Below are 20,785 nucleotides of genomic sequence, written 5' to 3' on the forward strand. Positions count from 1 at the left end.
CCCCCAAGCCTTCGGTATAAAATTACAACATGGACGACTACACTGAAATTGTTTTTTAAAGTGATATGTCTATAACGGTCTATAAAAATGATAGGAAACGTTCTTTTTTTCTGTGTGGATTGTAACTTGCATTCACCGAATGCTCGCATTTTAGATCAGAATCCGTAGCAAACGAGGACAACGGTTTCTTACGAAGTCTCGTTTCACTACAAAACCCCCCAAGCCTATTGCATAAAATTACAATATCAGCGATTAGGGCTACGATGGAAAGCGTTTATTATTTCAATATTTCATTTTGGGTTTACAATAATGAACTAATCTGTAAATGAGTTGTGTTTACAATGGCTTTTGCCTTGTGCACACAATAGGTCATAGATACAATACTGATTCGTGATTCCACTTAAAGAATGAGTATGAAACCATTTTTTTATTTTATAATCGTAATGATATTTCTCTCAAACTTTATATTTTGGCAATCTATCCCATATTATCACATCTGGACTCTTAAATGTGATGACTCAAAAATTTGAATTATCCGGAAGCCATCATAATTCAACATTTTTCTGTCATTATTTAATTGTTTAGATCTTTAAAATAATAATAAAAACGTATCATTAAGAAGGGAAAGCGAAAATCAAACAGGGATTATACCATCGACGTTAAGTAGCAGTTACTGTATGCTTGACTCGAGTAATATTGACAATTCCACAACCTCCATATGAAATCTGCATTGAGTTTCATAAAGTTCACTGTTTCAAAATTAAAAGAATCGTCCCCAAATACAGCAGTAATCGGAAAAATTCGGAAAAATTAAAATTGGCTTTATTGGCCCCGAAATTTCTTCCGCTTTTTTATTCAAGCAATCGGCCCACACTTTAGGCTATGGCCGCCCGCTAGAGTGCGGATGCGAGAGAGCACTAAATTTTGAGCACTTATTTTTGGAGAACACTAAATTAATGCTAACTTTGGAGCAGTTAATTTTTTGTTCCTATGGCGTTCCATACCGGAAAAGTACGTCAACTTCTGCAATATCTTTTTCCAGACGAATATGCTAGGTGTCCACGTTTTGATTGGGTAGTAGCTGTACCATATAAACGCGTTCTCTGTTGACTCTAGTTTTATATGTCATTTTCGTCGTTTTTTGTCTAGTCACAAGGGTTGCATAGTTATGCCACAGCTAGGTGTCAAGGGCAAACAACATACCTTTCCACTGCATCAGACAGAGGCAAAGCCACTACGTTGTCACGTTTCCCGGTTCGGAGACAGGGAACAAAATGGGTTCAACGTTTAATTTCACCCCTCCCCCACACCCACGGGAGGAGATGCAGGAGCAGCACCAAGTAGTGTATCGTTGAAAAGTCCCGAGTTCGAACGGCTAGAATGAACTCTTGACGACTGACCAACAGGGGAAATAATAAGAAGGATATAAATAAAAATATGTAGTCTTTCATGATTTTGTGTACCTCTATGTTTCTAGCCATTGCAAGAATTTTTTTTTCCCCTGTTTTCATTTAAGAGCTTAACGTACCCAATGTCTACTCATGTTCTTAAACCAAAAAGTTGGGTAAGAACATTGTAATTGTCGCTATCGGTATTAGTATACGTATCAAATTATATAATTTAGTAATTATTTACTTATCTAACCAAGATTACATTGCAGGAAATCCAACCTTCAAAAATGACATCATCTGAGCTAGTAACAATGGGCTATTACAGTGACAAACACCTAATACTACGCAAGTGTCAAAAGCTAAAATGGCAGCTCAATATGTATCTAAACTGAAAAAAGCATTTTGTGAAGGATTGCTGTGAATCAAATCTGGATATAACTTCAAACAATTCAAAAAAATGTAGCTATTGAGTACAAATCATGTATTTTGTACAACGTCTTTCCCTAACAATAATTTATAATTTTTTAGAATGTAAATCTATACAAAGATATTTTGAAATTAATTTCAAATTTTACATTTATAGACAACAGTTACTCAGTGTGTATCATTTAACACCATTTTGTGTTTTTATATTCGAAGTAGATCTACATGGTGATCAAAATGAAAATGATTTGTACCGAGGCAATTGTTTTATAATGTAGAGGTAAGTGAGCCAACTGTCATATGTAAACATATCATAAAAGCACCCTCAACTGGACATAAAGGAATGTATAGGGCTCTTCGGGGTAGGTTTTATTTTGCCATTTTATCTGACAACGTAGCGTGACGAAGCAGATACGGTAGGTCTCTGCAAAGGGCATAGAATAGAAATATATATACCTGGCAATCGTTCTTACTAAGTATATTCATCGGCATCCGATAAGATGACGCTGTTCCTCTCAAAGGTATCGAGTGAACAATAAGAATCCAAAATTATTTTATGAAATCGGACAACTTAGAGAGAAAAACTCGCGAGCCAAGCAAAGGATCGGATAAGGCATTCACCATCCAGTATTTACCAAACCGTATCCGATTCAAATATTTGAATTTTATTTATGTTGCTTAATATTTCATATTTTACTTACTGTTTATTAATTTTATTTGGATTTCTTACGGGAACCTCGCAGACCAGAACGGGATGATGCCAGCATAGGATCCTACGAACTATGCAAACAAATTTAACTATGCTAAGATGGAAGATCGAAGATGTGAATTTAAATTCGCAGAAAGCAACATTGCCCGATTTTCGTAAAGCATGGAATTTAGTGGATTTGTGAAATTAAGTATAGTCCAAAAAACCACTAATATAAAACTTGATTTAACCTTATTCTAATTGCATGGATAAAGATCATTAATTTATTTAAATCAATGATAAGAAATAAAGAAATTTTAAATTCCCAATTGTTAATGCGAGTTTTATCACATTTTTAAAACAAAATTCAATGTTTTTTTCTGTGGCAAGGACTTATGGCCTCTTAAGGCACTACGTCCCCCCTTTTTTTAACTTTCCGGATCAGCCGTTAAAAGTTACCCAAATTTAAAAAAATTAGTATAATCATCGATAAGTGGGCTATCGTTTGATGTGTGACGCATCTAGGTGAATGTTATACACTGAACGGTGTATGTGCGTTCAGGTGTACAAAATTTCCCCTTTTCCCATTATCGCACCGCCATTTGCTTTGTTTGTGTACCCCCTTAAAATGTCCCTTTTTCCTTTCTTGAATAAATTTTTACCCAAAAGTCAGAAGAACTTCTCATTTTTCCCCCGTAACTACAATAAGCTAAACTTTATTCTTGTATAATCAAATAATTTTTTACCCTACATTTACTCCCTAAATTTAGTTGATTTCTAACTTCCAAAATTTTGTTTCCCTTCCACGTAATACTTATCATAGTCGGACCACTATATTATACTATATTGTAAAACTATACTATATTGTTTGTTTTCAACCGCTGGGGGGCTAGGGTATGAAATGACTAGCTACATGAGTAGTTGTGGGATATGCACACATTCCCTTTTGGTTATTATTCACTGAGCCTTTGTTGTTGATATGCATCCTCGATTTCTAAGAGGAAAGAATAAAGGAAGATATTTTTACCATAGGATCAACAAGTGTCAGTAGGTGAAGTGGTTATAGAGCGTTAGATTGAGATGGATCAAATGTTGTGTTTTAACATGAAATTAACCGGACTCCCTATTTGGTTGGATTTTTACAAGATAATACCCCACTTTTTACCACATTTTCTTTTCTTACTCCCTCATTTTTTACGTCGAAAACGTCAGATTTCACTATCGATGTCCGCGCGAAATTTGAATATGGCTAGTTTTGCGTTGCCTGAAGATCTTGCATGGAAACTGGGACAGCCGCTAGGTGGCTCTTACGAGTATCCTGTGTAGAACCCCTAGCGGCTGTCCAAGTTTCCATGCAGGATACTACTTGCGAAAGTTTTGCTACTGACTCTTTCTTGGTTTTTACCCCTGATCCGCCCCTTTTTCCAGTTTTTCTAATAGAAAAATTGCAAATGTTCCGTGGGTTTTCCAAATATCTCCCCTTTCCTTATTTTTTTACCTTTCCTAACTTTCCTGCCATTTCTCCCAAGTCAAATAATGGCCCTACCCTTTTAACCTTTTTTCAAGTTTTCCTTGGTTTCCAACGTTGGAAACATCCCGCAAAACTATCCAAAAATCCGAGGGGTATTAGAGTCGACAACCCCTTGGTTTTTTGTTTTGTTTTTAATAAATAATTTGACCAAGTAACATTTCCTTGCCTCCTTTTTAACAGTGAGTCATCGACGAAGAAGTCGAGGAACATTTTTAAAATGTTAGATTATACTCATTTTGCAGCTCTGGGTCATCTCTCTCCTCTCCCCTTGTCCTCTCCGTAGTCACGGTCACGTCCTCACGCTCTTGTAGCGGTCGTGAGTTACCAGTTTACCACCGATCTTCCACTACCATCAACTCTAGAGGCTTTTAAATTTAATTTATCAAAAATCGATTTAGTTTTCCTAAGCGATTTCGACCGAGGACCGAGTTTTGAACCTCGGTCCTTTGGCATGGCAGCACGAGTCGCTAACCATAAGGCTACCGGTATCATGAATGAATTAAGGGAAAGCATGAACTGTATGGTAGCTCCCCACAAACATTAATTTATGTTTGCAACATGTGACCGCATGATATTTCAGTGACTGATGCTATTACAATTTTAAATTTTCAAAATTTCAATTTATATTGAATTTTTTTTTCGACTTGGCCGAGATTCGAACCTCGGTCCTTCGACATATCAACCCGGGATACTGACCATTAGACCACCGGTGATATGGGAGCCAAGGGGGAAACATGGGCTGGTATAGTATGGCCCATGGTATAGTATACCCCCCTTCACTGTCCCCTCTCCCATGGGTACGCGCCACCCCCCGCTCGACCCCCCTTTCTGGCCGGCTTGGGCTGCGCGTCAGCTCCATAAAACTCAAAACTTTGAACGCGTTTTACGGGCACTTCCGCTCATTTGCATACCCTAAACCATACATTAAAAATGATCAGCGTAAAAAGATCTACAACCCTGTATTAATCGTTTTTCGATATCAGAAAACCTGTCTTGGTAGGGAAGTATAAATAAATATAAGGAAGTAGAAAATAAAATATTTATAAACTAAACAATTTTAAACTCATATGCTCTCTTCGAATTATTATTTCCATTTGTAATTAAGGTTAAAGTAGTTACAAAAAATTGCGTTTTTATTTATAGACAAGAATTCAAAAGTAATTTGATGTCACAAGTTCACACAATACAAATGAGACTGAAAAATAGTGATTTCTTCATCATCGACATAAATCTTAGTTGAGTTTTCCACGTTTCATAAAGAACTTTTTTTTCTCTTTCACAAACAAGACAAATTATACGGAAAAAATTAGAAGTGTTGCAGTAGCTTCTTCTTTTCTTAGATTTGCTGGTTTCTCAAGCCCTTTATCAAGCCCACTGAAGAATCGGGATGCTTGAATTGAAGAAATTGCATTTTACCCAATTCTACGCATTTTATTCCCCTTGTCTTCAGACTGGTAACACAAAGATGTCTTAATCGGGACTAAGACAATAACTTTTACAGACAATCACCAAAAAAGGAAAACAAACGTTTGTTTTTAGTAAAAGGAAAAAAATACATAATAGCATTATAATAAAGAACCTTTAAAACGGGAGCCGAAGGTATGGCCATTTTTTATGTAGATCCCATTAGCGATAAAAAAAACACAACGGAGTTTTTATATAGCTTAGATGTTTTTATACAGCCGTTAGTTCTTTATATTCACCCCTGATTCTTTTTTTTTATGTGGAATGAAACCATAAAAAATTGTCCTAATGTTTCAAACCTCACATACACATTAGTTTTCCGTCACTTAAAAGCAGAGAAATTTGCTTCTGTGTATAGGTTTTTCAGAAGTAGCATCGGCTTAAAAGTTCGATCAGTTTTAAATATCGCCACCGAGTGTTAGTTGGTTAATTTTGTGGTACACACAGATTTTAGATTGTTGTTTGAGTCCTGATTTAAATTGTTGCAATCTTTTTTGTAACTTCGTTAGCCTGTGCACAACCATACAATAAGTGCAATAACCACCACAACTAACTTGAACTGACTCTCTCTTACATCTTTCCACAATCCACAGCAATGACAGCTCTTCAACTATTCTTCCTTTGGAAGACGATTGTGTATCGATAGCTATACATTGCAATCCTAAAAAAGCAATAAAAACCGTTCCGTACCATCAATTATGACATTTAGAATATCAAACCGTGATTTTAAAATATTTTTCCAGGCATAAGCTTACTTTTGATTTAGTAGGTTTTGATCTGAAATTACTAAGTATTTAAATTTAATTTTCTAAAAATCAATGCATGTAAAAGAGCAATAGGGCACTTTAAACCGGGAGAAACGATCGACGGCAGCGCCGTTGTGGTCTGCTTCGGCATACGAATCAGTTGTACAGGCCAAATCCCTATTTGAAATTGTTCTGCTGCAGAGACAACATCTCAGCCATTGTTTGGTTATAGGCAAATTGTAGAATGAATGTCTCTTTGCATCAACGCAAAACCACAATACTATTCTCCAGGCTTGCTCTCGTCATGTGTACCTCGTTGACCTTTTTTGAAGAGGAAAATAAAGTTATAATTTGTGAAACATTACTTATTAGTCTATGAGTACACATAATCACTGTACCTTACGGCGATCAGCACGTTTCTGGGACGGAAGCAGCTATCCACAACTGGATTGACGCTGACTCCACGAATTGGCCAAAAGTGTTGGTCGTCTTTCCGTAAAGTGAATCCCAATAAATCATTTGTTTTTTCGATGACGTAAAGAACCTGCAAGAAAGAAAATGTTCCTTTCTATTGAGTTAATTTAAACATATTTTGGTGTAAAAGGGTTTAATTTAAACCGTCCCCATGACACAACTCAATCTTCTATTCAAGTCTTATTCATCAAGAATTGGAGGATATGTGTTAATATATTATTAGGGAATGGTAAAAACATCGACAGGGGTAAGCCAGTTATTGTGGTGGGTACTATATCTAAAAATAGGACTGAAACAGATTTGTTACGTGAACAATTATTTCTTAAAAATAAAAAATTTAATAAATAATGAAATCTTGAAAAATTTAGCCCGGGTACAGAAATAAAATAAGTAAAATTCAGTCCCTGTATGACACACTCCGATCGATTCATTAGAATAATAACGTTCCAAGCGTTACTGTAGGACCTATCTGTAGAACGGCATTGGAACCACAGAAATACCTGGAAGATATTCAGTGGAAACAGGAGTAGTGCAAGTCGCAGATGTGGGAGGGCCGGCTACGTTCGGTAAGAGTTGATGACGCTTCAATGCCTCAAGCTATATTCTATCAGCAGTAGTGTAGTATTCAGGGTGGTGAATTTCACCATTTCACACGGAAGAGAGCTTCAACCAAACCAAGGTAAGCCTTTTTCTCAGGTTGTGTTTGTTCACTCTGCATGATACTTTAAAAAATGTAGAATGTACGACAAATGAAATACAAGATAAATGAATATACCAAGTTGGTTGAACCTAACAGACAGCTTGAACTGGAGTTCCTTCCGGTATCCCGACTGCTGTTGTGTGCTCTTGATCTGGACTCTTTCCTTCCCAGTCTAAATCAATTTTTTTTTATTTAATGCTTTTTTTAATTTATGTACAGCATGTCCATTTATAAAATAGGGGTTCCGATTTGGATTTTCACGACCCAATCAAAATTCCACAGTTGTTTTATATTTTTGAAGAAGAGAATTATGAAGGGAGTTTTCAGCTAAACTCCTTAAGTATGATCTCGGAATCATATGTTTCTGTGATTGAAGAGGTTGGTAATGCCAGAGACATTGTTGTTTTAAAGCTAATTGAAGAAGAAAATATGGTTTTACCAATGAATGGTGATATTGATGGAACACTGTTGATTGTTGTAAACTGTACAGCAGGCTCGTTAGTAGAAGGGAATTTTGCAAAAATGTACAACCGTGAACCAATTTCAAAGTGAGGAACAGAGATAAGGTGATGGCTTACTCTGTGAAAAGTCCAGAAGTCGACATTTTGCCCCATCCCCCTACTGAGAAGACGAATTCGACGGCATTTCGGCGAAGTCCGGAAGCATTTCCTAGTAGTTCCCCCCTTCAGGATTTGAACCATACCGCCCATACCGCCAAGTAAGGCAAAGCTTCCTATTGGTTATTATTTGTTAAGTTCTGATGCCCCCTTTCACTGACCCCTCTCCCATGGGTACGCGCAGTCCCCCCCCCCCCCCCCCCCGCTTTTCCCCCCTTTAGCCCGGCTTGGGCTGCAGGTCAGCTCCGTAAAACTCATAACTTTGAACGCGTTTTACGGATACTCTCGCTCATTTGCACACCCTAAGCCCTATATTAAAAATGATCGGCATGAAAAGATCAACAACCCAGTATCAATCGTTTTCTGATAGCAGACAACTTGTCTTTCTAGGGAACAGCCACGCTACTCAAAAAAAATTGACAACAATATTATCAAGCCACAATGGCAGCAGAAATCAAAACCATTCTGAACATTATTAAGATGGCGGATTACAAAGCGCAACACGCAGCGGAGAAAAGTAAAGTCAAAAAGTATCTCAAGGAGTCAGGTCAAGTATCGATGCACACCAAAAGGTGCTAGAGAGTTTCAGCAATAGTTCAATATCAGAAATAGAAGCAAGATGCCAAAAAATATGAGACCGGATTGCTCATCAGCAAAAAATGCAGCCCTACAAAAATTTAATCCAGAAACTAATAGCGGCCATTTGATTTATAACTCTCCTCCCTAAAAAAAACTAGCGCATAACTTTATAGCGATGCAGTTAATTCAAAGTTCAAAGAATTTCATTTATCTGAATTATCTCGGGACGGACTTCACAAGCTTACGAAGAAATCTAAAAGTTCTTTCATTGCGTTTCGTTTGTTTAGTCAAGTGTATACTATCGTTACTTTATCACACGACACCAGTGTTCTAGAAGGTGAAAACGGGACTGCTTTATAAGCTAAATTAGCTAATCAGCATCTGTTAATAGATGTTTTTTATTATTTTTGGGACCAAACTTCAAAATTTGAAAAATTGGCGAATAGTCTCGCTAATAGAGTGCACATTAGAAGTGAAATGGCTAATTCGCATAAATTTAGCGAATGCTTTAGCTAATGAAGTGCCGATTAGCGAGTGCATTCGCTATAATAGGGGAGAGGGGGCTAGTTGGCAGGTGGGGTAAATTGGCATTCTGCTAGTTAGACCCCTTACAGACCAAAACAAATCAAGCCTTTTACACCAAATATGGAAGACAACACCCAGATTGCTCATACAAAATTTCAAAAGTATGCAACTTCCCCAACAGGAGTTATAGCAAAAAGAAAAAAAAACGGCAAAAAGTTTTTTTTGGGCCTCTCAGCACTTTTTATTTTTCTCATAGTATAAAACTCTAAGAGTGTCAGAAAACCCATTAGCCAAATATAATTAATGTCTGTCTTATTTTTAAAAGAAACACGACAGTTCTACAATAAAAAGTTATTTAGTTATCAAATTATTTGTTCGAAAAGCATCCTGTGGGGTAAGTTGTCAGATATTTTGAGGGGCATGTCGGCATAAAGATAACTCACCAGAGGCTGAGTTGCAAGTTTTCAAAATTCGACCTAGAAATTTTGGAGCAATCTAGTATCGTCAGTAGCCAACTTACCCCGTAGGTGGGGCAAGTTGACAGACTTTTTTTTTTTTTGCAGTTTTTCTCGATTTCACAATTTCGTGTAAATGAACATTGTAAACAAATACGAACAATTCCTATAGAATTGAAATCTGAATCGGATTCATTCATTCATTTTACCAGTAGTGTACTCAAACAATTCAGGAAAATTGCACCTGACAACTAGCCCCCCTCTCCCCTACACCAGATTAGCAATTGCATTCGCTAATCAAAAAGTTCCTTACACAGATCAGCACGATTAGGTAATCAAAACATCTATTAACAGATGTTAATCAGCTAACTTAGCTAACCACAAAATCGCTGTGAAAAACCACGCTGTGAAAAACCCAAATTATCTTGCGCTGCCAGTTTGCTACTCACTTTTTTTAGCAAGCAGGGATAACATATTTGTTTTTGATAAACCTTCCCCAAAACCTTCAAAATTCAAGGAGATCAAGTAGATCCCTAGCAAAATATGATTCCTTCTCAAGCGACAAATGTTTCCTCAATTCAATTAGAGAGAGAACTGACGGAAAGAGATGGTTTCATTTGCACCTGACACCAAAGTAAAATGCAAAAGTAAAATCAAAACTTTTTCCGTTCTTGACCCAATTGGCAAAGAAGGAACCAATTCGAACACACCCAGACCCCTCCCAAACGAATAATTTTTTTCCCTTCACCCAACTATAAAAGCCCCGATAGGGAAGATGAAAAGTATCAGTTGTTCTACAAATCAACTGAATTCAACATGAAGTTGGTAAGGAGACGACACGCAAGGCATTTAATCAGTCAACAGTCGTCGAATTCATTTGTGCTTTAATTGCCTCAGACTTGGGACTAAACTATGTGAAATATGATTTTCTAGTTTGTTATCGCCGCTGTCTTGGCCGTCGCTGCCGCTGCCCCTTCCAGCTACAAGCCGGAATACAAAGCCCCAGCTTACGCTGCCCCAAGTTACTCTGCCCCGGCTTACGCTGCCCCAAGCTACTCTGCTCCGGCTTACGCTGCTCCGGCCTACGCCAAGGATAACAAATACGCCGGCATTACCGTCACCAGCCAATTTGATGAGCGCAATCTCGACGGCAGCAGCCAGTGGAGGTAATAAAAATCAACGAAATGTTAATTCTACTTTATTTACTATAGTTATAACCTTGATGGATTCAATCGGTTAATAATTTCTTGATATTGATTAATTTGTGCAGCTACGCCCAGTCTGACTACACGACCCGCGAGGAATCGCAGGTGCAGAAGAAGCTCCAAGGCGTCGCCTACGACTCTTACGGCAAAGCAACTTACGAGGATGTGATGGGAAACACCAACAAAGGATCTTCTTACTGGGTTTCCCCCGAAGGCGAGAAATTCACTTTGACCTGGGTCGCTGATGAGCAGGGATTCCAACCCAAGGGCGACCACTTGCCCGTCGCTCCCGTTCACGTCTACGAACTCCCCGTCGCTCCCGTCCATGAATACGAACTCCCAGTTGCTCCCGCTCTCCCCTACAAACGCACCGGACTCGGTTATTCCGGTAAAAGTTATTATTAAATTATTAAATTATTGGACCAATGAATGATTGAATGATGTCATATTTGATGTTTTCTTTGCGATAACGTTGAGTATGATTGTATAAATAAAAATAATTTTCCTTAACCGAGTTCAAAATTTACTTTTCTCTTAGCACATACTTATCCGAGAACGTTGTGATAATCACCAACTTCTTACAGTCAATTTTAAGCTTTTTTTTAAGGATCACACGATTCGATATCTATATTTTTCCGTATTTTTCAACTCTATATTTTTTCGTATTTATTTAATACGAAATATTTCATTTCTTGGAGTAGTTTCGTATTTTCCCGAATAGCTTTGACTATAATTGAGCATAAATTGACTATAGACCTTATTAAGATCCAAAGGTATGGGTCAAGCCGACCCCTTTGCGTCGCGTTGCAGTGTGAAGGGGTGCCGTGAACAGAAGATTTTTATTTGGCTCGCCCCGCAGTACATGGTGTTAGGCTTGTCGGGTTAATCGTGCCCGAGGAAAGGAAAGGGAGGAAAGGAAAGAATGAAAAAAAGAGGGGACCAGACCGCCAAACAAATATTTTCAATGACGGAGACGCAGGACAAGGCCGATGTTGCCGATCCGCTCATGTAAGCCATTGCAACGTCCTTGGCGTAATAAAAGATGTGGATTTAGCTGACTTGACTGGATCAACAACACCATCGAGAAAGAGAAGGTGCGATAGAGATGACTGGACAGCCGACAGTCAGAGACTTCCAGTGAAGGGGAAGGATTAGGCACAATTGCATTGGAATTAGGCACAATGGCACATGCACCTTGTTAGAGGTTCCAGACCAGAGGATTTTCCGGCGTTCGGATGTGATCCTAATGTCTGATGGTTTGAACTCATTTAATCGAATTGGCTGAACTTTGACGAGGCCATGACATGACATGACATCTCTTTTCCACGGTTGTTGCTTTCCAACTAGCCAAATTATCACTTATATATTTCCTTCATCTTGTTCTTACAAATTACTAATCAAACGAGTAACCTGAGCCCCGTTGAAATCCGGGGAACTTTGGTCTAGCGTAAAGTCGGACTCTTTTGCTATTTGCTTTTCTGTAGCTTAATCATCTGCCCGTTAAAGATTTTATCGTGGGAAATCTGCCCAGTCAGTAGATTTCGTCATCACGGCAATGCTATAGACATCTGGTGGTGATGCTGGTTGTTGCGTCATATTGCGTCATCACGGTCATCACGGTTGGTACCGTCATCACGACATGTGGTGGTGATTTGTTTGGGCATGTTTGGGCATGTTTCATTTTGGGGGAGGAGCCTGTGTTGACACATTATCCGTGACAGACACAGGCTCCTCCCCAAAAAGCTTGTTCTTTTATTATATATGGATGATGGCAATTGACTGAATGGACAGCTGAGTACCGTACTCAGCATTATTAAGTGCATTTTGTCCTCGTCTATTAAGGATTGATATTTTGCAAGCGCACACTTGATGCCATCAGTGTACTGTATAAACGTATACAAAGAGAAGCTCGATTAGTCATTGAAACGGCGACATTCGTGATCCAATAATTTTTTAAATGTGTTGAAGCGCACAACGACAGAAAATGTCGCTATTGCTATAATAAAATCAATACTCTACATAGTGCGACGTAAGCTACCTTCCACGAAATGACGAAACCCATCACAACAAACGGTCACAACAAGTTTATCTAATGGAAACTCCTTTTATTTCGTGTCCTTACATTTTTTGTTGCTCGAATCCTTGAAAGGATAAATTGACGATGAAATCTAAAACATGTTGTATACCGTACGTCGTACCGCTTTTTGAAGAAAACATTTTTGATTTTTACTTTTTCAAAGAAAAATCAGAAAACATATTTAATTCGCCTTTTCAATTTCCCGTGTATGATGATTGTGACGGACCGCTGTCCGCTGAGGAAAATCAATCACGAACACCGTAGACAGCGAAGAATATGTATTCTCGACACGGAATCACGGTACAAGGGAACACGCGCACCTTACAGTCGATTCGATTAAACTCAAAATTAACCACAAAAAACTCTCGATTCGCCGGAATGTTCCGGCCTCGTTGAAATATCTGGATCGACTGGCCGCTCGTTTTCTTCTCCTCCCCCGCCACCGTTGCCATATCGCGATTTCTTTCATCACCTGTGCCGATGCACAACAGTCCCGCCCGGCCGATTACGTATCTGAAAATAGACAAAGTTTTACAACAGGGCGGGTTAATTCAGAAGTCGCAGTTTTGACAGAGACACGTCTGATGCGACCATCTTCTCCCGGGAATAGTTTTGACACGGTTCCAGTAAGCCATTGTCCGCGTCGAGTGTTCTCATCCATGATAAGCACTCGGTTGCCAACGCGGAGTGAAGGGGTTGCTTGATTCCATTTCTTCCGATCGATTAGGTTTGGAACGTATTCCCGCATCCATCTACGCCAATACTGATTTACAATAAATTGTGACTGCCTGTAGCGTCGTCTGGTCAAGCCACAAAACGCTTCTTCGGCATCTGGCGGATAATGGGGATGATGGCAGCCGAGAATAAAATGATTGGGCGTTAACGGTTCCGGTTCGGACGGATCACTTGATACATGCGTGAGAGGGCGAGTGTTGAGGAGTGACGCAACTTCCTTTAATACAGTCAGCAACACCTCGTCATTAACGCTGCGCTCCTCCAGAACAGCGCGCAAAGATTTCTTGCTTGAGCCGACAAGGCGCTCCCACGAACCACCAAAATGCGGGCCTGATGGCGGCGAAAATTTCCAATTGATTCCCCGATCGATCATCTCCTCGGTCACCAGCTTTGAGTTGAGGTTAACAATTCCTTCGCGCAGCTCCTTCTTTCCCGCAACCAGATTGGTCCCGTTGTCCGAATAAATGGTTGTAGGATGGCCACGATCAGCAATAAACCGCCGCAGCGCCATCAAAAAGGAGTCGGCGGAGAGAGAGTACACTAATTCCAGGTGTACAGCACGGGTTGAAAAGCACGTAATGAGAAGACCATAACGCTTTTCAGTGCGTCGACCGATCACGGTGTTAAAAGGTCCAAAGAAGTCGAGACCAGATGTTGAAAAGGGTCGAACGAATGGCAGCAGTCTTTCCTTAGGAAGACTGGCCATGATGGGTGGCCGGGGCTGTGCACATCTACGTCGACATTTGACGCAACGCGCCAAGGTTTTTCGAATGGACCTGCGACCTTTAGTTAAATAATACTTCCTTCTGACAATTGAAAGAGTGTGTTCTACTCCCGCATGATTAATTTCGTTGTGAGCATCAGCAACAATCAGCGAGGTCAGACGATGATCCGAGGGAAGAATAACGGGTTGTCGCGCGTGCTGTGGCAGCTTGGCATGTTTAAGACGGCCATCCACCTTCATTAGCCCGTCCGCAGGATCGATGTAAGGACTCACATTACGAAGGACGGAATCTTTCGGAATTAGCTTTCCACTTCTGAGAGCGATGATTTCTTCCGGAAACGCCTCCTCGGCGGCAACAATGATGCACGTCCGCATTGCTTGCTTTAATTCATCATCAGTGATTGGCGAATCCAAATTGGCTCCTTTGCGCAATGACAAGGCTACATCGCGCTTTAACCGAGCAAGACCATCTTGACTATCCGCAATCAACTTTGAAACGGCTGGCAATGAGGTTTTGACGGGAAGGGAGGAAAAATCTAGGGCACACACTGACAGTGCTATGGATGGGTCAGGATCTTCTGCTTGGTTGAGTGACACAGTAAAAACTTGTGCTGCTGACAACTGCGACTGGGACGGGCCGGTAAGCCAACGACTATTGGATGTGAAGCAGTCAGGGGTGATGCCTCTAGTGCAGTCGTCGGCCGGATTATCCTTACCAGATATGAATTTCCACTGCTCGGGATTAGAGTGACGGAGAATTTCGCCGATTCTGTTGGCCACGAAAGTTGGATGCTTGTGATGTGAAGAATTTATCTGGTGAAGCACGATTTCTGAGTCAGTTCGGTATTCGATGGATGATATCGGGATGCGCATTTCTCTCATGATGGATTGCGTCATTCTGATCGCTAGTACCACCGCTAGTAGCTCGAGCCTGGGAATACTTAGGATGCTGGTGGGTGCGATGCGGCCCTTCGCCATAACGAAATCGAGGTGCATTTTGCCGTGACAGGTTGTCTTTAGGTAAGCCACAGCTCCGAACGCAAGGAGAGATGAGTCCGAGAAAACGATGAGGTCAAATATGCAATCTGCACGATTCTCGTCACTCGACCGAAAACATCGCCTAATGGAAATTTGAGAGAGAGATGACAATGAGCTGGCCCATATATTCCACTTTGCCAGAATGCACTCTGGCAAAGGCTCGTCCCACCCAATCGGCTTCTTATAGGGGGAAATTCTTGACCGTAGCTTGCACGTTTCTTGAAAGAGTAGTTTTGCATACGTAATGACCGGAAGGCAAATTCCTAATGGGTCAAATTCTTTTGACATCGCCGACAACAACTCCCGTTTCGTCGTGATTGGAGGCAGCTCTTTAACTCTCAATTTGTAACAGTCGCTGTTGCAGTCCCATGCGAGCCCCAAAATGTATTCTGTCGGTAAGGCGCCATAATTTAAGTCAAGGATCGATCCGGCCCGGTCTTCCGCTGCAATTGTTTCTAGGACCCGTTTAGATGAGGACGCAAAGCCCGTTAATTTAAAACCACCGATCGCCAGCGATTCTGTGACGTCCTTTGCGAATTTTATGGCTTCCTTTTCGGTGTCGAACGAGTCACTCAAATTATCAGCGTAAAAATTTTGCTTTATTCGCGATGCAACTTCGGGATATTTTCTGTTTTGATTTACCGCATGCTGCAAGACCCAAATGGCCGCGGTTGATGCATGGACTGCCCCAAATACCAAGGTCGTCATTTGGTATGTCTTCAGCGGTTTATTGCTTCCGAATTCGCGGAAGACAAATCGTTGGAGAGACTGATGTTTTTCTGGAATTCCGACGCGATTATAAAAGGCCGCTATATCCGCAGAAAGCGCAAAAAGACATTCCCTCGACCGTAGCAGCACTCCTATTAGCTTTGGGAGCAACGGCGGCCCACGGAGAAGTTGGTTGTTGAGCGAGACTTGACAAAAACTTGCAGCACAATCCATAACCACTCTGATTTTCCCTGGTTTGTTCGGATTTTCAACGAAGTGATACGGCAAATACCATATCATTCCTTCCGGCTTGTTGATTGCAGACGAGTCTACCTTTACAGCGGTGCCGGAATCAATAAGCTTTTTTACGATTAGATTGTATTTGTCCGCATAATGTTGGTTTTCCGGCAACGAGAGACGTCGTTCCATCCCATAATACCTAGACACAGCCTGTTTTCTATTATTAGGGAAGACAAAGCCTTTTGAGCGTAGAGGGAGATCCACCTGCCATCCGCACCCGATGAAAATTACTGATGATTCGAGCACGGCAATTACTTGAGCATCTTCGGCCGAGGTGATCGTGGGAGCATAAACATCCGTACCGAAAGACTCGGTAGAGTGAAATTGTTCTACGAGATTACATAGCGCCTCATCATGGGAAACTGAGTGAATGTTGACATTTACTTTCTTGCTTGGCCCGGCCACAAGAAAATTGGGAATTTTTCCCACCACCGACCATCCAAATTGAGTCAGAATCGCTGTAGGGCCGTCATCTTCAATTGATTCCCTAATCTCTTTTTGAATATGGGCCGAAAGTTGGTCCGCTCCAATCAATACACCAACTTGAGAAGAGTCTATTGCTGGCAAATTCAAGTCTGCGAGATGAGCCCAGTATTTCTTCAGTTTTGGCCAATCGATTTTTCTAGGTGATAAACTGATTTTTGGAACGAGAAAAGCTTCACTGATGGGAGTTTCGTAGTTCATTGATGCAATGCGGAACGAAACGACCTTAGAGTCGATGGTGATTGAATCATTGAAGTTACCGAAGCGAATACGAAAGGGGGGCCCAGTCAAATTTAAAGTTTTTGCGAGAGCGTTCGTAATGAGCGTGGCCTCGCTCCCCGGATCTAATACCACAAATGTTTTGGCGACGGACTCATTACCTTTTACAGTGACGGGTAGGATGGCTAGCAATACGGGACGTATGTGGTTTGGGTTAGGTGCACGAATCGTTAAAACAGTTAGAGATTCGTTACCTTGAGTTTTTGCAGACGGAAATTGGCGATCGGCTCCGTGTAAGAGAGTGTTGTGCGCCTTTCCGCAGTCCTTACACTTCACGTCAGTGCGGGAGCAATTTCTTCCGTAGTGGCCTTGTGTCAAGCATTTGAAACAAAAATTGTTGTCGGCGCAGAGAGCTGCTCGTTTGTTGACCAAAATTTTCTTGAAAACGTTGCAATACTCGAGGCGATGACCAGGATTGGCACTGCAGGCAGGGCACTGCGGAGCTGCTACTTTTTCTTGAATTCCGTTCGTCAACACAGTAGGTCCACGATAATTACTGCTACCAGGTTGACCATAGCCGCCTTGCTGCCGAGGGTGAGTATTATGGGCGGGTTTATTAACGACATCTCCGGCCACGGAAAGTCGAATTCCACGATACTCTTCTGCTCCGACAGCGATATCAATCCACTTGTCGAAATCTCGTAGCGATGGTAGATTCGGACGAAGGGAATATGCATATTTTCCCCAGTCGATTTGAAGCTGAATTGGAAGCTTTGAGGCGAGCGAGGAGATGACGGTTGAAAACGTAAATTCCTTGGAGTGCTCAACGGAAACGCTTGATACGGCATCACGGACATCTGCCGCTAAAGTGAAGAGCGAATTAAAGTCTCCGGTTTTGAAAGGCTGGACTTGGAGAAGGTGCTGGTTATGCGCCTGCATTATAAGACCTGGATTTCCATATTTAACTTCCAATTCATTCCAAGCCGACTCAAATGCATATGATCCGTTGAAGATGTGGCCCATCCTTTTCCGAATATCTTCCGTAATGTTGTCTTGAAGGCCCAGAAGCTTGTAGGAGTCAGGGATGTTTGCGTCGCGAACGGTGGCGTGAATACCGTGCGCGAATCTTTGCCATTTTCGCGGATCCCCGTTGAATTTTTCGACGATAATCTTTGGCCAACGACTTGGCGGAGCGAATGTTGCCGATCTTTCGGTTGTTTCTACGGGTCGTAAGTTTCCGATGGTATCCATATTGCGCTTCGGTGTGGAGGAAAGGATTGGGTTTCCTTGAATCGATCCATCGAGCGCACCAGCCAAGAGCTTTTCGCGCTCGATTGCCATTTTAATATCTTCTTCTTCTCTCTCGCATTGACGTAAAAGATCATCCATCTTGCGGGAACGTTCGACCTTTTTCCTTTCGAGTTCGAATTCAAGTTCAATTCTTCGCCGTTTCGCTTGATTGGCTTCGTTAGGCTCGACTTGGTTATTGATGCCACCCGCCGAGCCCAAATTTAATGGGTTGATGGGAGGATCGTCCGGCGGAGTCCTGCGAACAGGTCGTTGGTTTATTTCATTATGCTCTGGACCGCTATCCTGATCTTCTTCTGTTCCATTGGATTCAGTCGGGGGATCCTGCTGCAGAGCTTGATCAACATTCGAGTCTTCAACGACCCATCTTTCAAAGCGCGGGTTAGCGCCGGGTTGTAAATACCCTCCAATAGCAAGCCGTGCTTGCCTATTTACCGCAGCAACGCTTTGGATGTAGTCCTCTGCTGCCGCTCTTTCTTGATCATCCAGTTCTCCCGCGACGACGTACCGCTCGTTAATCGCCGTGATACGCTCTAGCGCAGCCTCAAGATCCGTTGACAACACCGCGAATACAGCTTGCGATGCCCGTCTGTTAATCATGCTGTACACTCGCGTAACGAGGTTCGTGTGCTGGCGTTTTGTAGTGGTTCGAAGCCGGAACAAATCCGGGGCATTCATTAATTCCAGGTCGGCCATGGCGTCGGAAGATTGTGGACGTACGTCACACGGACCGTGAGTTAAATTTTTCAGAGACTTTCGAGCAAGGCGTGTTCGAAACGAAGGACTGTGTTCGTTGCCGTACGTTCGTGTTCGTATGTTCGATCTGGGATGATAAAAACAATTGTTAATTATCGAAACGTAGAAGCAATTTGTTTGGGTCAGTATAGATACCCTTTCGGACGAGAATTATTCGAAACGAGTATGTGTGTTCGAGGGCCGTATGTTCGTTTTCATATGTTCGATCTGGAGGTAAAAAGGAATTATTAATTATCAAAATATAAGGCTAACAGATTTCGTGAACAGTATACCTGTACACCGTTTCGGAATAGAATTGTTCGAAAGTCGAGACGAGTGCTGGTTGTGTTCGAAAGTGGATTGTTCGTGTTCGTAGGTTCGACCTGGGTAGGTTAAAACATAATCTTTTAATTTTTAGGTAAACAAGCGAATAATTTCCAGTAACATAACTTAACGGGGATGACATTTTGCAATTATTAAAATAATATAAAAACAATGTGCAGTTATTACAGATACGAGGCCAGCGTGTTTGTAAAAAGGGTCAGAGGTGGCAGCCCCGTTTATCTTGTTTGAAGCAGAATAACGTAATATACGTAAAATAACGGGCCACCGAAAACCACCCTTCAATGTTTTCTAAACATTGCTGAAAAAATAAACATTCGCATTAAGCACATATGCGTCTACCAATACAAAGTATTTAAACCCACGGTTGACTTGCTTATATACCTTTCCCGAAAACGTTCGCGATCGCACGGCCATATTCTTTCTCGTCTCCTCGAAAGTTCTTTCGATGCCCTCATTTTAATATAGAAACGGGATTTCAAATAAGGTAGTCGTTATAATGGAGATAGAACGTCATTGAAAGAAGAGCAATCCATGTCCTGTTGCTATGCCGCGATTAGATCCCCCCATTTGATGACGAACAGCTTCATCTCCCATAAATTAATAAAACATTGGGGAAAACTAATCAGCCCAGATAGGGTAAAAAGATGAGAGAAGACGACCCTTCCGGGATGCTATTATTTTGTATGTTAGAGCCCCACAAAATGTCCCTTTGTATTAAAAAATAAAAGGGAAAGTATATGACTTAGCATAAAAGAAAACTTAAATGAATTGGCCGTAGACTATTACAACGGGGAGGGGAGGGGGGGTAAGGATAAAGAAATGATCGGTGGGAAGAGGTGGGGTTCGAATTTTTTTTTTTCTTTCGCGCGACGAAATAGATAAAGAGAGGGGGTAGGGTTCGAAAAGGGGCCTCGTGGTCGTGACGTGAATTTCGGTATCGACGATATTTTTGCTCGCTCAGCGTGCGTTCACACCCAATATAAAAAATTCGTTGACTTACCCACGATGAAAATTTTGCCACGTTAGGAAGACGTACAGGTACGTGAAGTTCGATCCCGGGTTTCGGCACCAATGTGACGGACCGCTGTCCGCTGAGGAAAATCAATCACGAACACCGTAGACAGCGAAGAATATGTATTCTCGACACGGAATCACGGTACAAGGGAACACGCGCACCTTACAGTCGATTCGATTAAACTCAAAATTAACCACAAAAAACTCTCGATTCGCCGGAATGTTCCGGCCTCGTTGAAATATCTGGATCGACTGGCCGCTCGTTTTCTTCTCCTCCCCCGCCACCGTTGCCATATCGCGA

The 20,785-nt window shown here is 41.4% G+C and overlaps 2 protein-coding genes across 2 annotated transcripts; one reads left to right on the forward strand and one right to left on the reverse strand.

Moving 5' to 3' along the window:
• The first annotated feature begins 10,383 nt into the window (after positions 1 to 10,383).
• On the forward strand, positions 10,384 to 11,308 carry LOC124196694 (endocuticle structural glycoprotein SgAbd-4-like). Its single transcript, XM_046591862.1, has 3 exons — positions 10,384 to 10,418; positions 10,527 to 10,759; positions 10,864 to 11,308. Exons 1-3 carry the CDS (start codon positions 10,410 to 10,412, stop codon positions 11,201 to 11,203), a joined length of 582 nt encoding a protein of 193 aa, XP_046447818.1. The 5' UTR covers positions 10,384 to 10,409; the 3' UTR covers positions 11,204 to 11,308.
• A 2,072-nt stretch (positions 11,309 to 13,380) lies between these two features.
• LOC124198378 lies at positions 13,381 to 20,785 on the reverse strand. Its single transcript, XM_046594210.1, has 4 exons — positions 20,471 to 20,785; positions 19,419 to 19,508; positions 19,282 to 19,353; positions 13,381 to 19,213 (listed from the first exon to the last, which is right to left on the reverse strand). The coding sequence occupies exon 4, from the start codon at positions 19,084 to 19,086 to the stop codon at positions 13,381 to 13,383; it is 5,706 nt and encodes a 1,901-aa protein (XP_046450166.1). The 5' UTR covers positions 19,087 to 19,213; positions 19,282 to 19,353; positions 19,419 to 19,508; positions 20,471 to 20,785.

The sequence above is a fragment of the Daphnia pulex genome, chromosome 7 (assembly GCF_021134715.1).
Source record: "Daphnia pulex isolate KAP4 chromosome 7, ASM2113471v1".
In the NCBI taxonomy this organism is placed as follows: domain Eukaryota; kingdom Metazoa; phylum Arthropoda; class Branchiopoda; order Diplostraca; family Daphniidae; genus Daphnia; species Daphnia pulex.

Coding starts and splice junctions, on each gene's coding strand:
- LOC124196694 (XM_046591862.1), top strand. Junction 10,760..10,863: donor GACGGCAGCAGCCAGTGGAG/GTAATAAAAATC, acceptor TAATTTGTGCAG/CTACGCCCAGTCTGACTACA.
- LOC124198378 (XM_046594210.1), bottom strand. CDS start 19,086: ATGGCCGACCTGGAATTAATGAATGCCCCGGATTTGTTCCGGCTTCGA.